Raw genomic sequence first — 21,455 nt, forward strand, 5'->3', positions numbered from 1 at the left:
GGACTGAAAACTAATGGAAATACTGTTTGTTTTTTAATGGCATTGGCAAGTGGGAAAGTAAAAAACAGGGCAAAGTTCAGGTTCTGTTTTGGAAGTCTAAGTGCATCAGTGCCGCTGAAAGAAGAGATGTGTGTTTTGGGGTGGGAGCATAACAAGAGCTAAGGCAAGAAAGACCAGTGCAAACCTTACCTTAAAAGCCCTGAAAACCTCATTAAGGAAGGGGAGGCCATTAAAGGGGAATGCCCTCTTCAGAAAGGGATTTCAGGTCACTCTTGGGATGCAAACGGGGAAACAGAATCAGTTAGGATCTATTGACTAGCCTAGAAAGTCACAGGAACTTAAAAAAAAAAAAAAATGTGGGGGAGGTATAGAAACAAATCAAAGGAGCTAGAAGTAGGAAGAAGGGTGTATCAAAGAAAACTGAGGTCACATCATCTCTGTGTATCAGGTTTATGTTCTCTTTAAGGGACACCTGAAATAAGAAAGAAAAATACATAATTTTGAAGTAAGAGAGGGAATAACATTTTGTTAATTACCAATAATGTGCCAGGTTCTGAGTTTGGTAATTTAAACTGAGTTTGGTAAATCATTTGATCCACGCACTACCCCTTCAGGAAGACAATGTTATTCCTATTTTACAGATGAGAAATGAGGCTTAGAGAGGTCAAATAACTTCCCAGAATTATCAAACTAACACATGGCACACTGGAACCCAGTGCTTTCCCACTCCAGGGAAAATATGATGAATTTCCAATTTTCCATGTCTGTGTGCTAATTTGAGTAATTCTTATACCCTCACTAGACACTGTTTCCTGTGGGCAAAGACCATGTGCTAGCTCATTAATGGCACACAGCAAATACTCAATAATTATTTTTATTTTTTTAACATTTTTTAATTAATTAATCAATTTTATTTTTGGCTGTGTTGGGTCCTCGTTGCTGCACGCGGGCTTTCTCTAGTTGCAGTGAGCAGGGGCTACTCTTTGTTGCGGTGCATGGGTTTCTCATTGCGGTGGCTTCTCGTTGCGGAGCACGGACCCTAGGCGCACAGGCTTCAGTAGTTGTGGCATGCAGGATCAGTAGTTGTGGCTCACGGGCTCTAGAGCGCAGGCTCAGTAGTTGTGGCGCACGGGCTTAGTTGCTCCGCGGCATGTGGGATCTTCCCGGACCAGGGATCAAATCCGTGTCCCCTGCATTGGCAGCAGATTCGTAACCACTGTGCCACCAGGGAAGTCCCTCGATAATTATTTTTAAATAAATGTTACAAGTGTGAATGAATGTGATTTGAAGTAGTACTCTTCTGACACATTAACACAAATAAGTAAAAGAGTCTCATGAGGTAACTGCTCAGCAAAAACAATGACTCACTCAAAAGACTACTATTGCACACAAACAGAGAAGGCTTTAAGCATTTTTAAGAGAGCATCATATTGCTTTGTTCACACTGTGACATCCCATCTAAATTACAGGTACTTGGCCTTGGGCACTATGAACTGACTGTTCCAGGAAACCCTCCAAATTGGGTAACTGCTTACTTGGGGCAGCATAATAACCTCATGTTAATTGAACCACTAGGATATTGTTTTTGTAAAAGTAGTTGGAAAGCACATCTCTCTATAGGACAATATTTTAACAGAGAAACATAACGCGAAGAGAAATATGTTCTTTAGCCCTACTGATACTTTCCACATGAGTACACTCAGAACCTAGCCCCATCCCACCAGCTTTCGCCACAGATTGCCCCCATCTCCACATGAAAGGACAGCCCAGGCATCTACACCTCTGCCAGATCATCTCGGATTAAAACTGAGTGAATTGCCAGTGATGAGAAATGCAGCCAACAGGAAAAAGAATAAAAAGAAAGACTTTCAAGAAATCAATACCTGTTATCTGAACTGGATCCACTGTCAACAGAGAGAGAAGGCATGAATGAATGATCCTAAAGATCCCCAGGTTGTGAGTCATGCTTGGCAGCTAAATTCAAATCAGAAGATGAGGACACAATTTTATCTTGTTTGTTTTATTTTTATTCTAGAGGAAATGCAGGAAAAACAAAGAATTGAAGCAAAAGGAAATGGGATTCAGCTTAATTCAAACAAGGAAAAGATAAAAGTATAATTAAAACTAAAGGTCAAATGTAAAAGTGAAGATCGAGATGTTTAAATTTCAAAGCGTATATTTATTAAAATTTAAATATAATCCCCAATAAATATACGTTTAAAAGTACATTCTAAAGGAAAGTAAACTTCATCAGTCAGCCCTATTCAAGAGAGCTACTTAGGACACTCTTTGGAGCAGTGGTCCTCAACCAACCAACTCAGAAACAGGTCATGATGAGCTCATAAGGAACCAAACTCCAAATCAGAGCAGGTTCCTAGAAAACCAGACAGAGAGCAGGATGCCCATGGGGACCCTAAGCAGGTAACCCTGAAACCTCAGAACCATCCAGGGAATCAGGAGGGGGCAGAAGAGGAGGTACACCCTCCAATGCGAACCGATATTTGTTGGAAGGGAGAGAAGATGCCTTTTAGCATTTAATCCTGATGATAGCCATGACAACGTGATGAAGAAGGAACAAAAAGGAAAGGGGAAGAGGGAGAAAGGAGAAGAGAGAGCAGCCCCAGCACCATGCAGGGCAGGAGAAAGCCAATTTGTTGACATAGTGTCATCTTGCTCTGGTTAAGGAGAAATGGGAAGAAGAGAGGGGAGAAATAGGTAAGGATTGAAACTAATGTGTTCTAAACCTTAGGACTTTAGGACTGCACATTTTTTCTGTGTTCATATTACATCTTCATCTTAACTATCCATTTCTCTCTCTTTAAGGCTATAACTCAGGCAGAATGATACGCTGCAATGTTCTGATGAAACTGTCCTCTACAGCTGACGCTCCCAGAAGGCAGACATCACATTCATTAACTCATTCTGCACACTTAGCTCATGTCCACAGAGAGATGTTCTATACAAGCTCTTATTAAAGTAGAAGAATACAATCAATCATTTTAGAAGGTCTAAAAAGAACGTTTTCTTCCCATTGAGCCTTGTAAATTATTCTGAGATTGTTTCTATAAAGACTATGTAATTGAGGGAGATACACAGGGAGCATCAATTTTGTTTGTTTTACTGCTTAAAATAAAGCGATCTGAAGCAAATGTGACACAATGTTAAGATTTTACAACGCCCAATGTTCAGTGTCCACTAAATTATTACCTTTATTTATTCTCTAAATGTTTCGTAAGGAAAAAGACTGTGGAGTCTTATTCACAATATTTATTAATATTTTTGGCGAAAAATTTTGACAATATACATCAGAAAGTGTATAATTTCTCTTTGACCCAGAAATCTTCTAAGAATTCATCAGCAAGAAAGAAGGAAAGAAAGAAACAGAGAGAGACAGATGGACAGTGAGACACAGGGACAGAGAAATCTTTGGAACGCTGTGTCCAAAAAAGCAAGTATTTCTGCAAGTAAAGAGAAACCACCTAAAAATCAACAGGAAGGGATTGTGAAATAAATAATCTTACATTCACCCAATATGTTTAAATATTCTGCATACACTAAAAATCATGAAATAGAAGAAAAGAGGAATGGAAACATCACAACTTATTCCAAGTGGGAAAATGAGTTATCAAACAATATGAACAGTGTAATTCCATTTTTCTGTAAGAACAAAAATAGAGACCCAGAGAGTCAAACAGACTGACAAACAGAGATAATAGATTTTTAAAAGGCACAACACATACACATACAAAAATTATGTGTGTACAAAAACTGGTGGTGAATCTGAATAAGGTTTGCAGTCTAACTAACTGTATTGTACAAATGTCAATTTTGGTTTTGATAATGTACTATAGTCATGTAAGATGTTACCATTGGGGAAAGCTGAGTGATGGGTACAAATGACCTCTTTGTGCTATTTTTGCAACTTCTTATGAGTCTACAATTATTCCAAAATAAACATTTTAAAAGAAAATAAATAAAAGACTGAAGGGAAATATACCGACTATACCAAGATATATACTAAGAATTATTTAGATATTGAACTATAATTGATATTCCACCTATTTTGGCTTTCCTGAGTTTATCTAATTAAAACAAAGTAATACTGCACCTTTGTGGGGGAAAAGCATAAACCTAAATTTCAATCAGAATTACTTTTGAATAAAAAATGTCAATGAAAAGTAATTCAAAACTTAGATCTCAAACCTAGGCTTTGTGATTATAAAACCTCTGCTCTTTTACCTAAGCCAGTTATATCCCCTCCAATTTCCCACCTTCACTCTCACCAAAACAACTTTACACATAGACAGAAACTAAATCCAACTTAACTAACAAGATACCACTGAGTGTAAGTTAAAACATTAAGTAACCTATTGTACAGCACAGGGAACTCTACTCAATGCTCTGTGGTGACCTAAATGGGAAGGAAATCCGAAAAAGAGGGGATATATGTATACGTATAGCTGATTCACTTTGCTGTACAGCAGAAAGTAACACAACATTGTAAAGCAGCTATACTCCAATAAAAATTAATAAAAAAAGAAAAGTAGACAAAATTTTGTTTTTCCCTAGTTTTATCCTCAAAAAATCTAAGACCAAGGTCACAAACTACATTTTTGCTCTATCCTTGCCAATTCTCCCACTATCTACATATCATATCATAGATAAAACATTTTCCATTCACATTTCGATAATTTGAAACTTGGATACAGTGCAGCCTGCTCAATTATCCAAGAGTTCATTATCCAGCTGGTGCTAACCAAGCCCATTATGTCTCTTTATTCTCTTTTTTGTTACTTGTCTTTTCTTCACCTTCCTGTGTGTTAGCACCTCTAGCAGAAAATGAGAGGCTGCACAAAGGGATAAAATTAAAATTGGCTGACTCTTTTACTTATTAAAGGATTCATTGGTTACAAAATGACCACTGTTCATCAAAATGTGAGCCTGAATGCTCTAGTTACTCACACCTCAACAGTCAAAGGTAATTCAGAGTAGAGTTGATTGTAAAATAAAAGCAAATTTTATTACCCATATTTTCAGAAAATAATAACTAGGTAGCTCATATCACTCATGATTACTCTCCTTTTATTAAACAGGAAAATGAAAGCTATCTTATTACAAGCAAAAACAGTTTTTTCCTTTGATGTATGAAATCATACCTCAAAGTTATACTCTACCTGGACTCTCATTCAGCACCTGGAATAGTGTCTGGCATGTAGGAGGCATTCAAACATCTGATGAGTGAACAAGAGAAAGAACGAGAGAATAAATGAAGGAACAAATGAGTTAGGAATGGATAAGTTCTAGAGCCAAAAAACTCCACTCTTAACAGGTCAACAAATGTGTGTGTGTGTGTCTGTGTGCGCACATCTGACTTGTTTTTAAATCTGTTAACACCAGTAGTATGAGGATAAAATAGGATTAACTGGAGAGGAAATATGACACAATGAGAAGCTGATACACTCTAAAGTCTAACAGATTTGGTTTTTCATCCAAGATCTGCCACCTGCATTCTAAGTGAACATGAGCTAGTTACTTAACTTTCCCTAAATTCTTCTTTAAGAACGTATTCTCTTGAGAAGTTAAAAAACTATGGTAAGGAGTATTACTGGTGCTATTCTTACTGTGATAATATATTTTGTATTGTGTAACACTTCAACACACACTCACATATGTGCATGCACACACACTCATACAAGTACACAGGTACAGAGTAAAATCATCTTTTAGGATTTAAGAGATTTTGATTTGAGTATTATTATTTCCATCAAATACAATATTTGAAATAACTAGATATTTAATAAGAAAAAGAAAATCTTCCTAATTAAAAATTTTTTCTAATTATAAATTTTAAAATTAATCCTTTTATAAATTAATTAAACTAAGGAAAGGAAATTTCATTAAGTTGGATCTACTAAGGCTGTAACAACAAATTACATTTCAAGCAGTTCTTGAAATATTCGGGTGAAATGAGATGTTTAGAGTAGATATATGTAGAAGATCTTGAGCAGTCAGAGCTCAACATTTTAACATAATAATAAAATCAGTTTTGCACTTTTCTAAAATTCAAGCTTTTATCAGATTAAGATCAGCTTTTATTCCCAACAATGTAAATATTAACATTTTTATCATTTGTGGTAATACCATAAATGTATCCTAGAGAAATAATATTTTTATCTCATAGCTGTCACTTTTTTCTTTCTTTCTTTTTAAGTTTTTTAAATGGAGGTATAATCCATAGATAACATTATATTAATTTCAGTGTATAACATAATGATTCGATATTTGAGTACACAGTAAAATGTAAATGATCACAGTAAAATGATCACCATAAGTCAAGTACCATCTGTCACCACACATAGTTACAAATTTTTTTTCTTTTCTTATGATGAGGACTTTTAAAATTTACTCTCTTAGCAACTTTCAAGTATGCAATTCAGCATTATTAACTGTAGTCACCACGCTGTCCATTACATGCCAGGACTTATTTATCTTGCAACTGGAAGTCTGTACCTTTTGACCACCTTCACTCATTTCACCTATCCCTAACCCCCTCCCCTTTGGCAACCACCAGTCTGTTCTCTGCATCTATGAGCTTAGTTTTTTGTTTGTTTTGTTATTTGTCCTGGTTTTTAGAATCCACATATAAGTGAAATCATATAATATTTGTCTTTTATTACTTTTAACCAGTGGGCTTTCTTTGGTAAATAAAATTTGGTTTATCTGGTTAAGATATTTACTAAAAAAAAAAAAGACTAAAAAATGATAATCTGGTAACATGATACTGATACAACTCTTAAATCTGAAATTCTTGGAACCTGATATGTGCCAAGACAACTTTCCCAGTCCATACTCACATGGGAACTTGGTCTGTACTATATAAGTAAAGTATTTCCCTCCTTGCAGTATGTGTGTCTTTGGCTTGAGGACTCGATAAATATGCTGAAGAGAAGCAAAAGGAGCCAACTGCCTCATAATAAAACTTAGACTCATGAAGACAAGAAAATTTCAGACCCTCTCATGCCTAGATAGAAAGAAGATTCATGGATCATTTTGGGTCTTGGTGGGATGGATGATTCAGGTAATATCTACCTGTAATTTACATAAGAACCTAGATTTAGAAGATGGATTAAGAAAGTTAATCTCTATGTGGTGAAGTTGTAAAATCAGTTTGATGGATATATACAAGGTTATGTGCATTCCACTGCAGAGATAACAAAGGTGACTGAGATCTGACCCCTGCCCTTCTATCACCTAGTTGTGATTTTTTTAATTACTGGTAAGAGAAAAGTATCAGTGGAGTATGAGCTTATACAGTGGGTGTATAGTGACTAAACGGAGATGGGAATTGAGCAGTCTTTGCCAAACTAGCTTAAAGGGAAGTAAGATTCAAGGTGATGGGCTTTTTAGGAAAGAACCATTTGTCAAGAAGACATGTACAAGTTGACTGTGGGAAAACAGTGAAGATTTGCATTCCACTAAAATGAGAGGAGAGTGGAAGACACATAGAAACTTAGGAGACAAATGGGAGAAAGGAAGTTACATCTCTGATTAAACTTTTTTTAAAATTTTAACATTGTTTTCATTCCTTTGTACTTTCTAGGTACAGTCATATGACAACCAGACAGAAGAAGTTAAAGAGTGTAGTCACAACTCATTACCAAAATTAGGCTTTTACCATGTGACCCAATGGGTGTGAAAAATTAAGTCTACCGCTATATTACAAGTCACTTAATCTCTCTGTCCTTTAGTTTACACAGTCATAAAAATGCATTATAACTATACCTATCTCACAAGGCGTCAGAAGGATTCAAAAAATACATAGTCTTAGCATAGCATCTGACCCAGAGCAAGTGCTCCATAATTAGCGACTGCTGTTGTATTGCCATGGGTGTTATTACTGTTATTATTATCATTATTGAGAGGCATGCCTCAGTTTTAAAGAAAGGAATGAATAGCTTAGTCATGAGCTAGAGAATAATCACATGTGAGTTTCCTTCTCAATCTATTACAGACTCTCCAAATATTATTGTGGTTCACCCCCTAAACACTCAACGGAAAATTTAACATTTTTAGATCATTTGTTCCCCAAAGTTTTGCAACACCTATGGTATAACACAGGTAAGTGAGACAGCCCACAACTCATGGTCCTTGTACTGGATTTCAAAAATAAGATATTCATATTAGAACCAAGAGAGACAGATACAATATGATTCCTAAAAAAACTCACCTCTGCACTTAACATATGCCATTTATCAAGGCCTGTCCACCTGCACTAGGATCAAGATGAAAAGCAGCGAAAGCAAAACAGCAAAGAACACTATACTTGAATGCATTAAAAAAGTAATCAAAATCAACAACTGCCATAATTACAAACATACAACAAGTCCTAGCATTTTCTTTTACTGAGAAGTTGGAGGAAAGGAAAATTTTCAAATATTCATAATTAGATGAATTAATTAGGCTATTTATCACCATGTTCTCATAAAAATAATGTGAAAGCATACTACAAGCAATGAGTAATGTGGTCATTATAGATTTTCCTTAAGCCAGAAAACCAACACAGCATTTTTAAGGGAAGGGCTTAATATTGTTTTCTACTGTCCAGGAAACATTTCTAAAGTAGGTAACAATTAATATAAAGCCCCTCTCCCACCACTTTTGGGACTGTTGTACACATTTTAAATATTTTATATAAAAAATACAGTTTATTTTTTCAAAGAACATCAATCTATTATTCCAGATATAATAGGGATATTTTCCACATGTTTCTGATATGTAGATGCAGATTTTTTAAATTACTTTTAGTGGTTTCAGTGGAGAAGGGGTAAGAGAAGAAAAAAAAAAAAAACTAAAATTAACTAAGACAATTATTATAGAAACAATATAATGTAGTATATATTTAGATAGAGTACAGACACTAAATTCAGACTGCCTGGGTTCAAATCCTAGATCTGCTACTTACTAGTTCTTTTGTTTTTTGTTTTTTTAAATTAATTAATTAATTTATTTATTTTTGGCTGTGTTGGGTCTTCGTTTCTGTGCGAGGGCTTTCTCTAGTTGTGGCAAGCGGGGGCCACTCTTCATCGCGGTGCGCGGGCCTCTCACTATCGCGGCCTCTCTTGCTGCGGAGCACAGGCTCCAGACGCGCAGGCTCAGTAGTTGTGGCTTACGGGCCTAGTTGCTCCGCGGCATGTGGGATCTTCCCAGACCAGGGCTCGAACCCGTGTCCCCTGTATTGGCAGGCAGATTCTCAACCACTGCGCCACCAGGGAAGCCCTACTTACTAGTTTTATATGTTTAGGCAAGTTTCTTAAACTCTCTGTATCTCCATTTCTATACCCGCTAAACGAGAATAAAAGGTACCCTACGTCACAGGGTTGTTAGAAATATTAAATAAATTCAAGTACTTAAATAAATTCAAGTACTTAGTATTGTACCTGGCTCATAGCATGGATACCATAAAGCTTAGCTGTTCTCACTATATGCTGGACACTCACTATTTATGTACATGAGCAAACTTACTCATTCTAACAGTCCTAGAAGTTATTATTATAGATTATATATATATTGTTGATTTCACAATCAATAAAGATAGTCAGGCTGGATTACACACAGTAACAATGGCAAACCCTCAACAACTTGAAAATACGTTTACTTCTCACTCATGCAACTTTACTGAGGCTTCAAGTGGACTCCCGGAAGCATTGTCATCTATGCATTTTTGCTCAGCAATCCAGGCTACAGGTGCTTCCACGATGGATCTGACAGACCAGAGGGGACTAAGGATTGAAGCACTGGCCACTAAATGTTTCACCAGGAAGTGACACGCCTTAGTCCAGTTGCATTAGCCAAAGCTAATCACATAACCACGCCTGGGTGGGGAAATCCAATCCTCCTGTGTGCTCAGAAGTAGATAACAGACATTGCTGAACAATAATACCCACCACAGTCCCCATTTTATAATTATTTGGGACAATGTATTGTTCAAAGAGTGGGGCCTAAGTTTTAACCCAGATCAGTTTGTTTTTCTCCACTAATAATGATCCTCAAGAGTTTTTTTCTCCTACCCACCAAAATAGCTTATCGCAGGGGTCCCTAACCCCCAGGCCAAGGACCGGTAGAGGTCCACTGCCTGTTGGGAACCGGGTCGCAGAGCAGGAGGTGAGCAGTGGGCTAGCGAGCTAAGCCTCATCTGTTGCTCCCCATCGCTCCCCATCACTTGCGTTACCACCTGAACCATCCCCCCACAGCCCTCGCCGTCCGTGGAAAAATTGTCTTCCACAAAACTGGTCCCTGGTGCCAAAAGGTTGGGGACCGCTGGCTTATCGTACAAATTCCCATTAGTAACAGTGACAAACTTCATTCGGCCTTGATTAAGCAGGGAGAGTTGGGAAGAAGGCAATGTCAGGGCATTTGTGGTTTAGAAAAGCGCTAAATTCTCAATTGAGAATCGATGAAACGCTACGAAAACTTTAATAAAGTGTGGAGAGAAAGCAAAGTGAGATTAGTGCAAAAGTAGATTTTTCTAAGCTCCGATGCATTTGCCTATGGTTATTTTAGCAAACAGTCAATAATAATGATTTTATGTCCCTTCGACTACTAAATTTTTTTACCATTTTATTGTACTAATTCTTTTCTTGCACAAATATCTATATTGATCATGTCTACAGCAGATACTGAGCATTCTTTCTTTTCCCTTAATCTTCCCAAATTTCTTTTACTTAACTGATGTCACTTGGGAGACATCTTAAAAATTATACTTGGGAAATGTTGTTATTCTAACATCAAAACCTAAGGAGAACGTATTCCTATTGTCCAGAGTTATCTCTTAAATCAAAGACCTACAGACTTTAGATGCGTTTCTTCCACTGAGAGCAACTTACATTTTAAATCAGTAAAATTCACTACTTACCTAAAAGTTATAAATCAAACGCTATCCTTCTCTAACATTGTATTTGAAAAAGCTGTTTTCAGCTATTCTAAGATTTTCAACTGGACTATTTCAAACTGGAAACTCTTAAACTTCAATTTTCCTAGATAGTATAAGAATAATACTTCTCCTTTCTATGCACTGTCGCTTACCTCATTTGGCCATAATACCAGCAAAAGTTCATATAATTCATACTTTTTACAAGTTCTCTAACCACATGGTTTAAATAATTAATTTCTACATTCAGATGTGCTTCCTAAAACTGTAATTTAAAGAAGTTATTACATTCATATATATTATCACAAAGATTCATTAGCCTCCCACACATTTCTCTCTCAAATGTCACACCACAATGGAAAGCAATGATCTCCCTCATGGAGTTGCTGCTTAAGCAGAAATTCTTCAAAAAAAAGAAAGAAAGAAAAAGAAAGAAAGAAAAGAAAAAGAAGAAGGAGGAGGAGGAGAAGGAGAAACAAATAATTTCAACCACTGGATTTTTTTTTCTCAACTAACAGTATATAGCATGAACAAAGGAAAAGTAAGCCACCTTCCAGGAGGTGATAAGAGTTTGGACTTTCTCCCACACTTGGTCACAACTGATTGAATTTCCACTGTTCATTGATTGTGCCATTTGTCAGGCAATCCATCCTTGCTTATGTAATCGTAGCATTCCAGTAGTTCACTCTGTTCTGTCCTGAACGTTCAGCAGCATGACAGAGAAAATTACACACAGAACAGCACCAAGCCGCTGACCTTTAGAATATAAAATAAGGCCGATCTTTTGAAATTGGTCTTTGTTGATGAGGTTATCTGAGGGACAGTATTTCTAACAGGTCATTTTTCATGCTGACCAGGTACCTTAATAAAATATTTTTTATTTATAAAAAGTGATAATTTAAATTTTAAATATACCTGTACTGTGCACAATATTATGAATAAATTCATTTCATTTACAGTTTGTCAAAAGGGGACACATTTTTCATCTCTAGATAAAACTCTCACCTTCAAACCAGAATTAAATATAATTTTAATAATACCTGATAAATACGAAGGAAATTTTACAGGAAAGAAAGAAGGAGAGAGAGAGACTGAATTTCTGAAACAGCTTAACATGGCTGACTAATTGTTTGCCAAAGAATCAAAATTCAGTAGAGGAATTAAATTACTTTCTGGTTATATAAAATCCACATTATATTTTCCTTATTTGTTTTCTTTTGAAAGAATGTCAAACTCAGAAAAGTTGCAAGTACAAGATAAAGAACTTTCTTCCCTCTGAACCACTTACTGACATGATGTCTGAAACCCCAGAATAATTTAACAAATCAACAAATCTTAGTTCTTTCATGTTTTTTTAACTGCCTCCTTATCTTCCCTGTCAAACTCACAATCAAATGCTTAGATATCTAGCTCACTAGAATCTCTGCAATATACAACAAGAACATATAGATCTGCTGAGTAGCTTTTTACTCCATCTTTCAGACTTTTCCATTTTGTTTCTTCCATGAACTTGTGGTATCTAAAGAAAAAAAAAAGATAAGAAACCACACAAAGTTCAACTTGTAAAAACACGGAGTCCTGTTGATGGGGAACAGGTTTCAAAATAAGCAAAATTCCCTTGATTCCTATTTCACAGATTTCTTCACTTCTGCCTTTAAACAAAGGATTCTCCTAAAGGGGGAGGAGGGGAAAGTAAAGATAGTGAGGAAACTATTTTTCAGGTAACCCAGACACCTCCACATGCTATCATCTTGTGTCCCCTTCCTGTCACTGTCAAACATCTCCATGGACTCGTTTGGCCTACCATCAGTTCACCCCGTAATGCAGGATGCTGGCTTTGGCTTTCGTCTCTCCATTGACATCACATTATTAAAACTCACTGAGGATCCCTGAGTCAAAACTGCTATCTTTCAATCCAATAGCCTCAAAACATCTCTAGAGCCCTTTACCGCTATTGATTTGCCCTATTTTTATCTCTTTTCTCCCTCTTACTCCATGGCACAAAAATATCCTGCTCTTCCTTCTACTACTTCTTTGAACAAGCCTCATTCACTCTCATAGGTTTTTTTTTTTTTTCCCCTTCTACTTGTCTTCCAAGTTCAGTTTTTAGTATTTTTTTTTTCTCTCTCTCCCTCTCCTCTTTCTCCCTCTAAATTGCTCTCTCTCTCTCCCCACTCGGCATTCACCAAGCTTCAGCTCTCACCTCTTTACAAATTTCAGTCAAATCTATAATTCTACAAGTCCTCGCCAAGTTTTCAACTCATTATCTTTAATTTCACAATCAATTCCTCCACTTGGATATCTGAGTCAAATTGTCACGTTGACCATAACTTCTTTACTTCCCTACACCCCACTGCCAGGCAGTCACTATGTCTAATTTAGCTTGGGACAGCAGTCACTCAGTTCCAGCCAAGTGTTGCAATGCAAGAATGCTGACTCACTGCTGACAGATATTCTGCTTTTTTTTTTTTTAAGAGAAGCCCCAAAAACTGAATCATTAAAGGAAATTTAGATTTTAGATGAAATCTTCCAATGTTTAAATACTGACAACTACTTTAAAAAGCAAACAAACAAAAAGCACCTGGGTCACACAAAACCTATCTGCAGGATTACAATCAGGTTGTGACTTACAGCCTAAGAAGTGAATGCAAATGCCTTAGCTTCTATTCCAAGCCTTCCAAAACCATCCTGAAACTACCTTCTGAATTCGAGTACCAGTAACTCAAAATAACCACTAGAAGCCAACTGTTCATTCTATCTTACAAGCATATTTGGTTCTTTCTCACCGCTATCCCTCTGTCATGTTTGTTCTGCACACAGAAGTGTTTTTCTTTCTAAGTCCTACTTTAAGATTGAGTTTAAATGCTATCATTTCCCTGAAAACTTCCTGGACCATATTAGCTTATATATTCCAAAGACATTAGTACCTAGTACTGTGTGTCAGGCACAGTCCTAGACGTTTTACATACTCCCCATCACCACTATAATCCTAAGAAATTGATACTATCATCATTCTTATTTTATTCTTATTCAATAAGGATATTGAAGCCTGTCCAAAGCAAGCGGCAGACCTGGGGTTGAACGCAAACATTTCTTGTTCCAGTGCAGAACGAAGAGTAGTAAATTCAAGTTTTGATCATCCACTATGTGACATGTGTTTTGTGCCAGGAAATTTTTAATCCTTAACAAGACTCACCAGACCATTTACAATATGGCTCTCTTCTTCTTCTATTATTTCTTGATAATTTCCCTGCCTCATTAGCCTTCTTTCAGTTTCTAGAATTTACTGAGCTACTTCACACCTCACGGACTTTGCACGTGCTGTTTTCTTTGTCTGCAATGTTCCTCTCTCCTTCTCAGTCTAATCTCTACTCATTGTGATCTCAGTTTAACCATCATTTCTTCAAGACTCCTACCATGATCCTTCCAGAAAAGATTATGTTAAATCCCGTTATTTCATAGCATCTACTGCAACTCTAAATAAATAATTTAGGTTTGTAATAATTTATTTAATGTATGTCTCCCCTACCGCTGTGTAGTGAGTTTCTCCACTATCTCTTTCATCATTTTCTCTGTACTATACACACAGTGAGTGAATGATTGGTGTCTTTACCACTTATGAGCCATTTTAAGACCTGGAGGGATTAAACAACCTTTATCTCATAGCTAGTAGGAAACTGAGATCTTCCATGTTAACCTAAACAATTTCCATTATAGAGATGTTAACCAAGCAGAAATCATTTTCTAATAATCTGCATTTAGTCAGAGACTTTTCCTTTTCAGCTTATAGTCACTGTTAATGCATATTAAATTCTAAACCAAACAGTATGTGAGAGTCTGATCATTGAATGTTGTTTAAATAAAAATAAACTAAAATAGAATTGCAATGCTTCCAAAGAAAGGCATAAGGGATGACTCAGACTGAAGAGTTAACCACGATGCATGCAAAAGTGAATTGTCTAATTCTTCAGAATGGCAGCTGGATTTCAATTTCAGGAAAGGCAGCAGGATGTCTAATTCATCAGGAGAAAATAACCAAAACATCCATTCTGTTGTTCCAGGATTAGAGAAATTACTAGGAGTTCTAATTGCTTCACCTTATATTGCAGTTCTCTACTGAAGTCTCTATGATAGAGAATTTAGTCCCCCCAAAGCTAGGTGTCAACAATGTGAATTAACCAACAAACTGTGAGGAAAGGTGGTTTTTTACATGTTCCTAAAGCACCTACATGTAATTTGTCTTTCAAAGATCTCAGTGATTACAGTCCCAGAAATGTATTTTACAGGGCTATTGCCTACAATAGAAAGTCCCTAGTATATCACCCTTAAAGATTTCTATTCCACGCTCACACTACTGCATTTGTAAACTACTATTGGGTAGTTTACGTCATTATGAAAGCTAATATGCATTACTATTTATGTGTTGGGGCTTTTGGTAGGCCTGTAGATTCGGAGGGGAGTTTACTTTCATGAAAAATGAACAGACAAGCTTATAATGAGGAAAGAGAATCCCTCTCGCCTCTCGGAAGCCAAAGGGCATCAGAGATCTTGACTACACCTATGTCAGCTCCACCTAGAAGAGAACAATTAGCTGTAGCAACCCCTCCTCATTTTACTTAAGAACTTGGCAGTCAACATCTCCCTTCCCTCGATCCCAGCTTCAAAAAGAAGTAAGCAAAGCACCTTCACATCAAATTGTGCCTGTATCCACTTACCACCCCCCAAGACATACAGAATCAAAAATCATCAGATCTATGTATCCTGTTATCTATCACTTTTCAAACTCATATGTCTGTTCTGTCCTAGAATCTAGGGACATAAATTAAAAAAAAAAAAAGACATTTGTCCTGCCCTTGAGTTTACCTTTGCAGAAAAATGTTAACCAATGAGAAATATCTGCAAATAGGATTCAGATTGAAACCACTTATTGAATGAAGCTTCAGATTGGATGTATGGTCTGCTATGTCTACTTGCCTCCCCAACTCTGCTCTGCCAACCAAACTCCTTAGTAAGACGGAATCACACTGCTAAAATAAATACAGACTCAAAGATTTATCTGTTATTCACTTTGATCTGTTGGGCTGCTGTAAAACAGGTACAGCCACGTGATTCCAAGAGTACAAAGAATTCAGATACAATATTGTCAAATGTCAGTGAGCTACAATGTACTGAATTTTTGAAAATACCTACAAGGACCCTTTGACAAAAATCCTCATTAAAAAAGGAACATTTTATGCATACAAATTTTTTTAAATTAATTTATTTATTTGTTTTTATTTTTGGCTGTGTTGGGTCTTTGTCACTGCACGCAGGCTTTCTCTAGTTGCAGCGAGAGGGGGGCCACTCCGTGCTGAGGTGCGTGGGCTTCTCACTGTGGTGGTCCCTCCTGTTGTGGAGCACAGGCTCCAGGCGCGCGGGCCCCAGCAGTTGCAGCACGCGGGCTCAGCAGCTGTGGCTCGCGGGCTCTCTAGAGCACAGGCTCAGTAGTTGTGGCGCACGGGGCCCAGTTGCTCCACGGCATGTGGTATCCCCCCCGGACCAGGGCCCGAACCCACGTCCGCCTCATTGGCAGGCGGACTCCCAACCACTGCACCACCAGGAAAGCCTGCATACAATTTTTTTAAAATTTAGGCAAGCAACTCGAAATTAAGAAGAGCAAAAAACATCAGAGAGAAAATCTCCAGATCTTAAATATCTATTTGATGGACACTTTGATTTCCACATTCTCTGCACTCCCTTGAGCCCTCACCAACTTCAACTAATCCTCTAGAAACCTGTCCTTTCCTTTCCATTGCCACTGCTGTTGCCTTAGGTCTGGCCCTCATTGGTTTTTACTTGGAATATCCCAGTGACTTCTTTTTTTTTTTTTTTTTTAAATAATGTGTGGCAATGACTTGTGAACCAAAGGACCCGATGCCCAGAATCAGGAGATTAGAAAGCAGCAAGTCCTTTTAAAGGGTTTTTGGGTTATTTTTTTTTTTTAAATCTTTTATTTATTTATTTTTATATTTATTTTTGGCTGTGTTGGGTCTTCGTTTCTGTGCGAGGGCTTCCTCCAGTTGTGGCAAGCGGGGGCCACTACTCATCGCAGTGTGTGGGCCTCTCACTACCGCGGCCTCTCTTGTTGCGGAGTATAGGCTCCAGACACGCAGGCTCAGTAGTTGTGGCTCACGGGCCCAGTCGCTCCGCGGCATGTGGGATCTTCCCAGACCAGGGCTCGAACCCGTGTCCCCTGCATTAGCAGGCAAATTCTCAACCACTGCGCCACCAGGGAAGCCCCCCAGTGACTTCTTAATTGGGTTCTCTGCACACAGTTTTATGCGAAGGATGGTCACGTAAATAATTTCAGTTCCATACTTTATGACAGATATATCGACATAGAACTTTTTGAGAACACATTATTAGGCGAGACAATAATCCTGTGTTTTGATCTCAGAAACACTAGGATTTCCTGTTCTTAAATAATTGTGGTATTAAAGTACAAAGACAACTATTCTTCCTCTAACATTTATAGGGTCTATTTCATTAAGACTTGGTCTTAACCCTTTAATAATCTTCTTACTAGTTCTACATTTATATATGAGAAAACTGAAGCACAGAGAGATTAAGCAACTTGCCTATGAACACACAGCCAGTAACTGTAAGGGCCAGAACTCAAACTCAAAATTCTGGCACCAGAGACCATGCTGTTGACCATCATGACTCCTACCCCTACCCCTTCGCTGCATGCATACCGAGTGCTTGGGCCACTGTCCAGCACATAAGAGAGGATCTGAAAAATCCTCTGAAACACTACTGAAAAAATTGAACTGGATGGGGAAATGTGCTCAGATTCTAAAGATAAAACCATGTAAACAGCTCCAAATAATCAACAGAGGACAGAGCATGGTGGTGACAGAGAACAGTCTCCGGTCAAGATGTCTTTCTCCATTTCAGGTTCCTACTTTCTACAAGAAGACATTTGTCACCATCATCAAAAAATCTACAAACAATAAATGCTGGAGAGGGTGTGGAGAAAAGGGAACCCTCTTGCACTCTTGGTGGGAATGTATATTGATACAGCCACTATGGAGAACAGTATGGAGGTTCCTTAAAAAACTAGAAACAGAACTACCAGATGACCCAGCAATCCCACTACTGGGCATATACCCTGAGAAAACCATAATTCAAAAAGAGTCACGTACCACAATGTTCATTGCAGCTCTATTTACAATAGCCAGGACATGCAAGCAACCTAAGTGTCCATCAACAGATGAATGGATAAAGAAGATGTGGCAGATATATACAATGGAATATTACTCAGCCATAAAAAGAAATGAAATTGAGTTATTTGTAGTGAGGTGGATGTACCTAGAGTCTGTCATACAGAATGAAGTAAGTCAGAAAGAGAAAAACAAATACCGTATGCTAACACATATGTATGGAATCTAAAAAAAAAAAAAGAATGGTTCTGAAGAACCTAGGGGCAGGACAGGAATAAAGACGCAGACCTACTACAGAATGGACTTGAGGACACGGCGGGGGTGGGGGGGGCGGGAAGGGTAAGCTGGGACGAAGTGAGAGAGTGGCATGGACTTATCTATACCACCAAATGTAAAATAGCTAGTGGGAAGCAGCCTCATAGCACAGGGAGATCAACTGGGTGATTTGTGACCACCTAGAGGGGTGGGATAGGGAGGGTGGGAGGGAGACACAAGAGGGAGGAGATATGGGGATATATGTATATGTATAGCTGATTCACTTTGTTATAAAGCAGAAACTTAACACACCATTGTAAAGCAATTATACTCCAGTAAAGATGTTTAAAAAAAAAAAAAAAAAGAAGGCATTTGTCAAATGCAAACCTGACCATGTCATTCCCCCGTCTCACTGCTGGGACCTTGGAAATGGTAGTGGGAAACCCCACTGTAGTGTTTTGCAAACTTTTACAGGAAACATCTCTCCCTAATGGCTGGCTGATGAAAGCAACCACACTCTTAAGGCCCATGGCCCAAAGAGCAGCCACAACTCTTGAGTTCTGACTGTGTGACTCACCCTTAATACTCTGGCAAGTTTGACATTTATTCTACAAATGTATCTCTGTTTGTTACAATATAAAAACAATGTTTATAACTACTTATAACTGCAACTGTAGGAGGAAAATGAAAAACAGAAAACTTCATTCCTACCATGATTTCTAGCACCACTTACCTGTATGCGCATTCTTTCTGGGTACCCCGTACTGCAGCTTCATATACAGGACAGGGCTGTGGACCTAATCCGAGCTACTTGGCATGATACCTAAATCCCTTCCCAATCTAACCCCTGACTCACCAGCCCCCTTTCCCACCTCTCCAGCCAACACAATTATTCGCAACCATATCAACAGTCAAATTTCAACCCGTGTTCCACCTCGTGGACTTTAATAATTAGACCTTGTCGACTTTGAGAAGACATACCCACCCTTCCAAACCCTACTTAGGTGTGATCTTATTGAAGTCGCTCCTTGACTCTCTTCCTCCGAGTGTGTGGATACTTGGTAACACTCCCCTAGTTTATCCCTCTTCTTGCACTTGTTTCCCCGTGGCTGCTTCCCACACTAGACTGTGCTGTCCCTGGGGGCTGGCTCTTGCTCAACTAAGCAGAGCCCTGCCATACAGGTAAATTTCTGTCTATAGGAAGCGGGGCTCACAATAGGTAACCGAATCCTTCAGGACAAGGCAAAAGAGCTGACTACGAAATTGAAATTAAACACAAATTAAAAGGTCTGAGGCCATCTCCAGTCTCATTCTCTGTCCCAAAAGAACTCCATGTTCCGGTGCAGGGGACGCCAAGCCTTGGCACCCAAGAGAGAGGGGGGTGGGCGAAGGCGTCACTTACCAACTGGTGGAAGGCGAATGTCTGTTCTCCAGCGTTTTGGTCCAGGGCTTGTACCAGCTGATCTGCTCCGCGGCTTTGCCCCAGAACCTCTCGGGGTCGGCCACCGAGGCCGCGAAGTGGGTCTTGTACTCGCAGCCGCCCGAGGACAGCGCCCGGCAGCCCCGGCCCCCGAGAGCGCCCCGTGGGCCGGGGGCCACGTACGCCCTGCGGGCCGGGCCGGCTCCCCGGGCGGGAGAGGACGCGGGCAGGGACCCCCCGAGTCCCCCGGCTCCGGTGACTTTGCGACACTGCAGCCAAGATGGCTTCATCGCTGCCGGCGGCGCCCCCCTGCAGGCTGCGCTGCCCGCGGTCCCGAGCCCACTCCTCGGGCGACCCCTGGGGCGCTCGCGACTTCCTGGGCCCCAAGGGGAGCAGGCGGGAGGCGGGGGCAAATTCCGAGGTGTGCCCAGAGCCCGGGAGTTTGGAAGTCACACTGGAGTCGCCGGCAAAAACCGACCTGGAGCGGCGCGGGAAGCCACAGGCTGCAGCGGGGGCGGGGAGGTGGGCTCACAGCGTCCCCGCGTGGGGCGAGAGCGGCGCCGCGCGAAACCCGACGCCTCCGCGCGTCTCCAGCTCCGCGACTTCGCCTGGAAAACCGCGCTCAGGCTGCAGAGCGGCCTCCCTTCTCCGACGCACAGGTACCCCTAAGGTGAGGCCGACGGACTCAACTCATTGTTTTCTAACAAACAAGCTGTGCGCAGCTTCTCGGGGTTGGTCTCTGGAGAGCGAGCCGGTGGAGCGGCCGCGCCTCGGCCCGCAGCGGGAATCCGCCAAGCTGGGCTCTACGGCCCAGCCCTTGAAGTGTCGAGTTTTCTTTCTTTCTCTTTAAAACAAAGCTCCATCCTCGGCTATTTAAAAAAACAAGTGGCACCTGGGCAAGGGCTGCTCCAGAATTTCTCAACAACTGAGAGAGGCGGAGGGGAGGAGGGAGGTTGCCCGACCGAATTGGGAAGTGCTTTGGGGGTGCCTGGCGCTGGGGAAGGTTACGCCGTTGGAATGGGGATTCACTTGCCGACTGGACTCCCCGAAGGGTCTAGGCAGAAAGCAGAGTGACTTGTTGCTTTTCCTCCCTGCCCATTTGCCTCTTTGGCGTTTCTTTGCCCTTTTTTTTGGATGAGACCCCACGCCCCCCCCCCGCAAAAAATTTTAAGCCCAAAGGAAGAACAAAATCAAGATGAATCAAAAGAGAAAAAGAGGAAGCTGAGGAAAATTAAAAGAGAAAGGCGGTGTAGAGTACCGTCTGGGTTTAACATTCTCCAGATTCCTTCACTGGTTTTTCTACCCGTTAGTGCATTTCAGATGCGATCTCGTTTGCCTTTTGTTACGCCAAACATGTTCTGTTTGGTGTGACGGTGTTTGCAGTTTTAAATGTAAAGATGTGTATTCCCAAATCTGAAGTGAGAAATAATGAATGCCCCGACCCTGGGAAGATTGTAAACTTGAGAGGCTGTAAACAGATTTTTTTTTTTCTGCAGGAAAAGAATAATGTGAAGATAAAGGTTAAACAGAACAGAGATAAATCTAATGCAAAACAAAGAACATTTCTTTAAATAATCACCTCAGCTATTCCCTTTCAACTAAGAAGGCACTAGACTTTTCCCTAACACCTGCAGCTACTCTCTACCAAAGG

At 39.6% G+C, this 21,455-nt stretch overlaps 1 protein-coding gene across 4 annotated transcripts in view; it reads right to left on the reverse strand.

Moving 5' to 3' along the window:
• The window catches only part of ACSS3 (acyl-CoA synthetase short chain family member 3), a 148,239-nt gene extending 128,010 nt beyond the window's left edge, over positions 1-20,229 (reverse strand). For 3 of the 4 annotated variants that reach the window (XM_082418964.1, XM_082418961.1, XM_082418966.1), the window contains exon 1: positions 19,787-20,229. In XM_082418964.1, coding sequence (XP_082275090.1) covers positions 19,787-20,094 — 308 coding nt within the window. In that variant the 5' untranslated portion in view covers positions 20,095-20,229. Of the gene's footprint in view, positions 1-5,156; positions 5,232-19,786 lie in introns of all 4 variants that reach the window. The other variant, XM_082418962.1, reaches the window with a different exon arrangement.
• Between the last annotated feature and the right edge of the window lie 1,226 nt (positions 20,230-21,455).

The sequence above is a fragment of the Balaenoptera physalus genome, assembly GCF_965194825.1.
Source record: "Balaenoptera physalus genome assembly, chromosome: 13".
Lineage (NCBI taxonomy): Eukaryota > Metazoa > Chordata > Mammalia > Artiodactyla > Balaenopteridae > Balaenoptera > Balaenoptera physalus.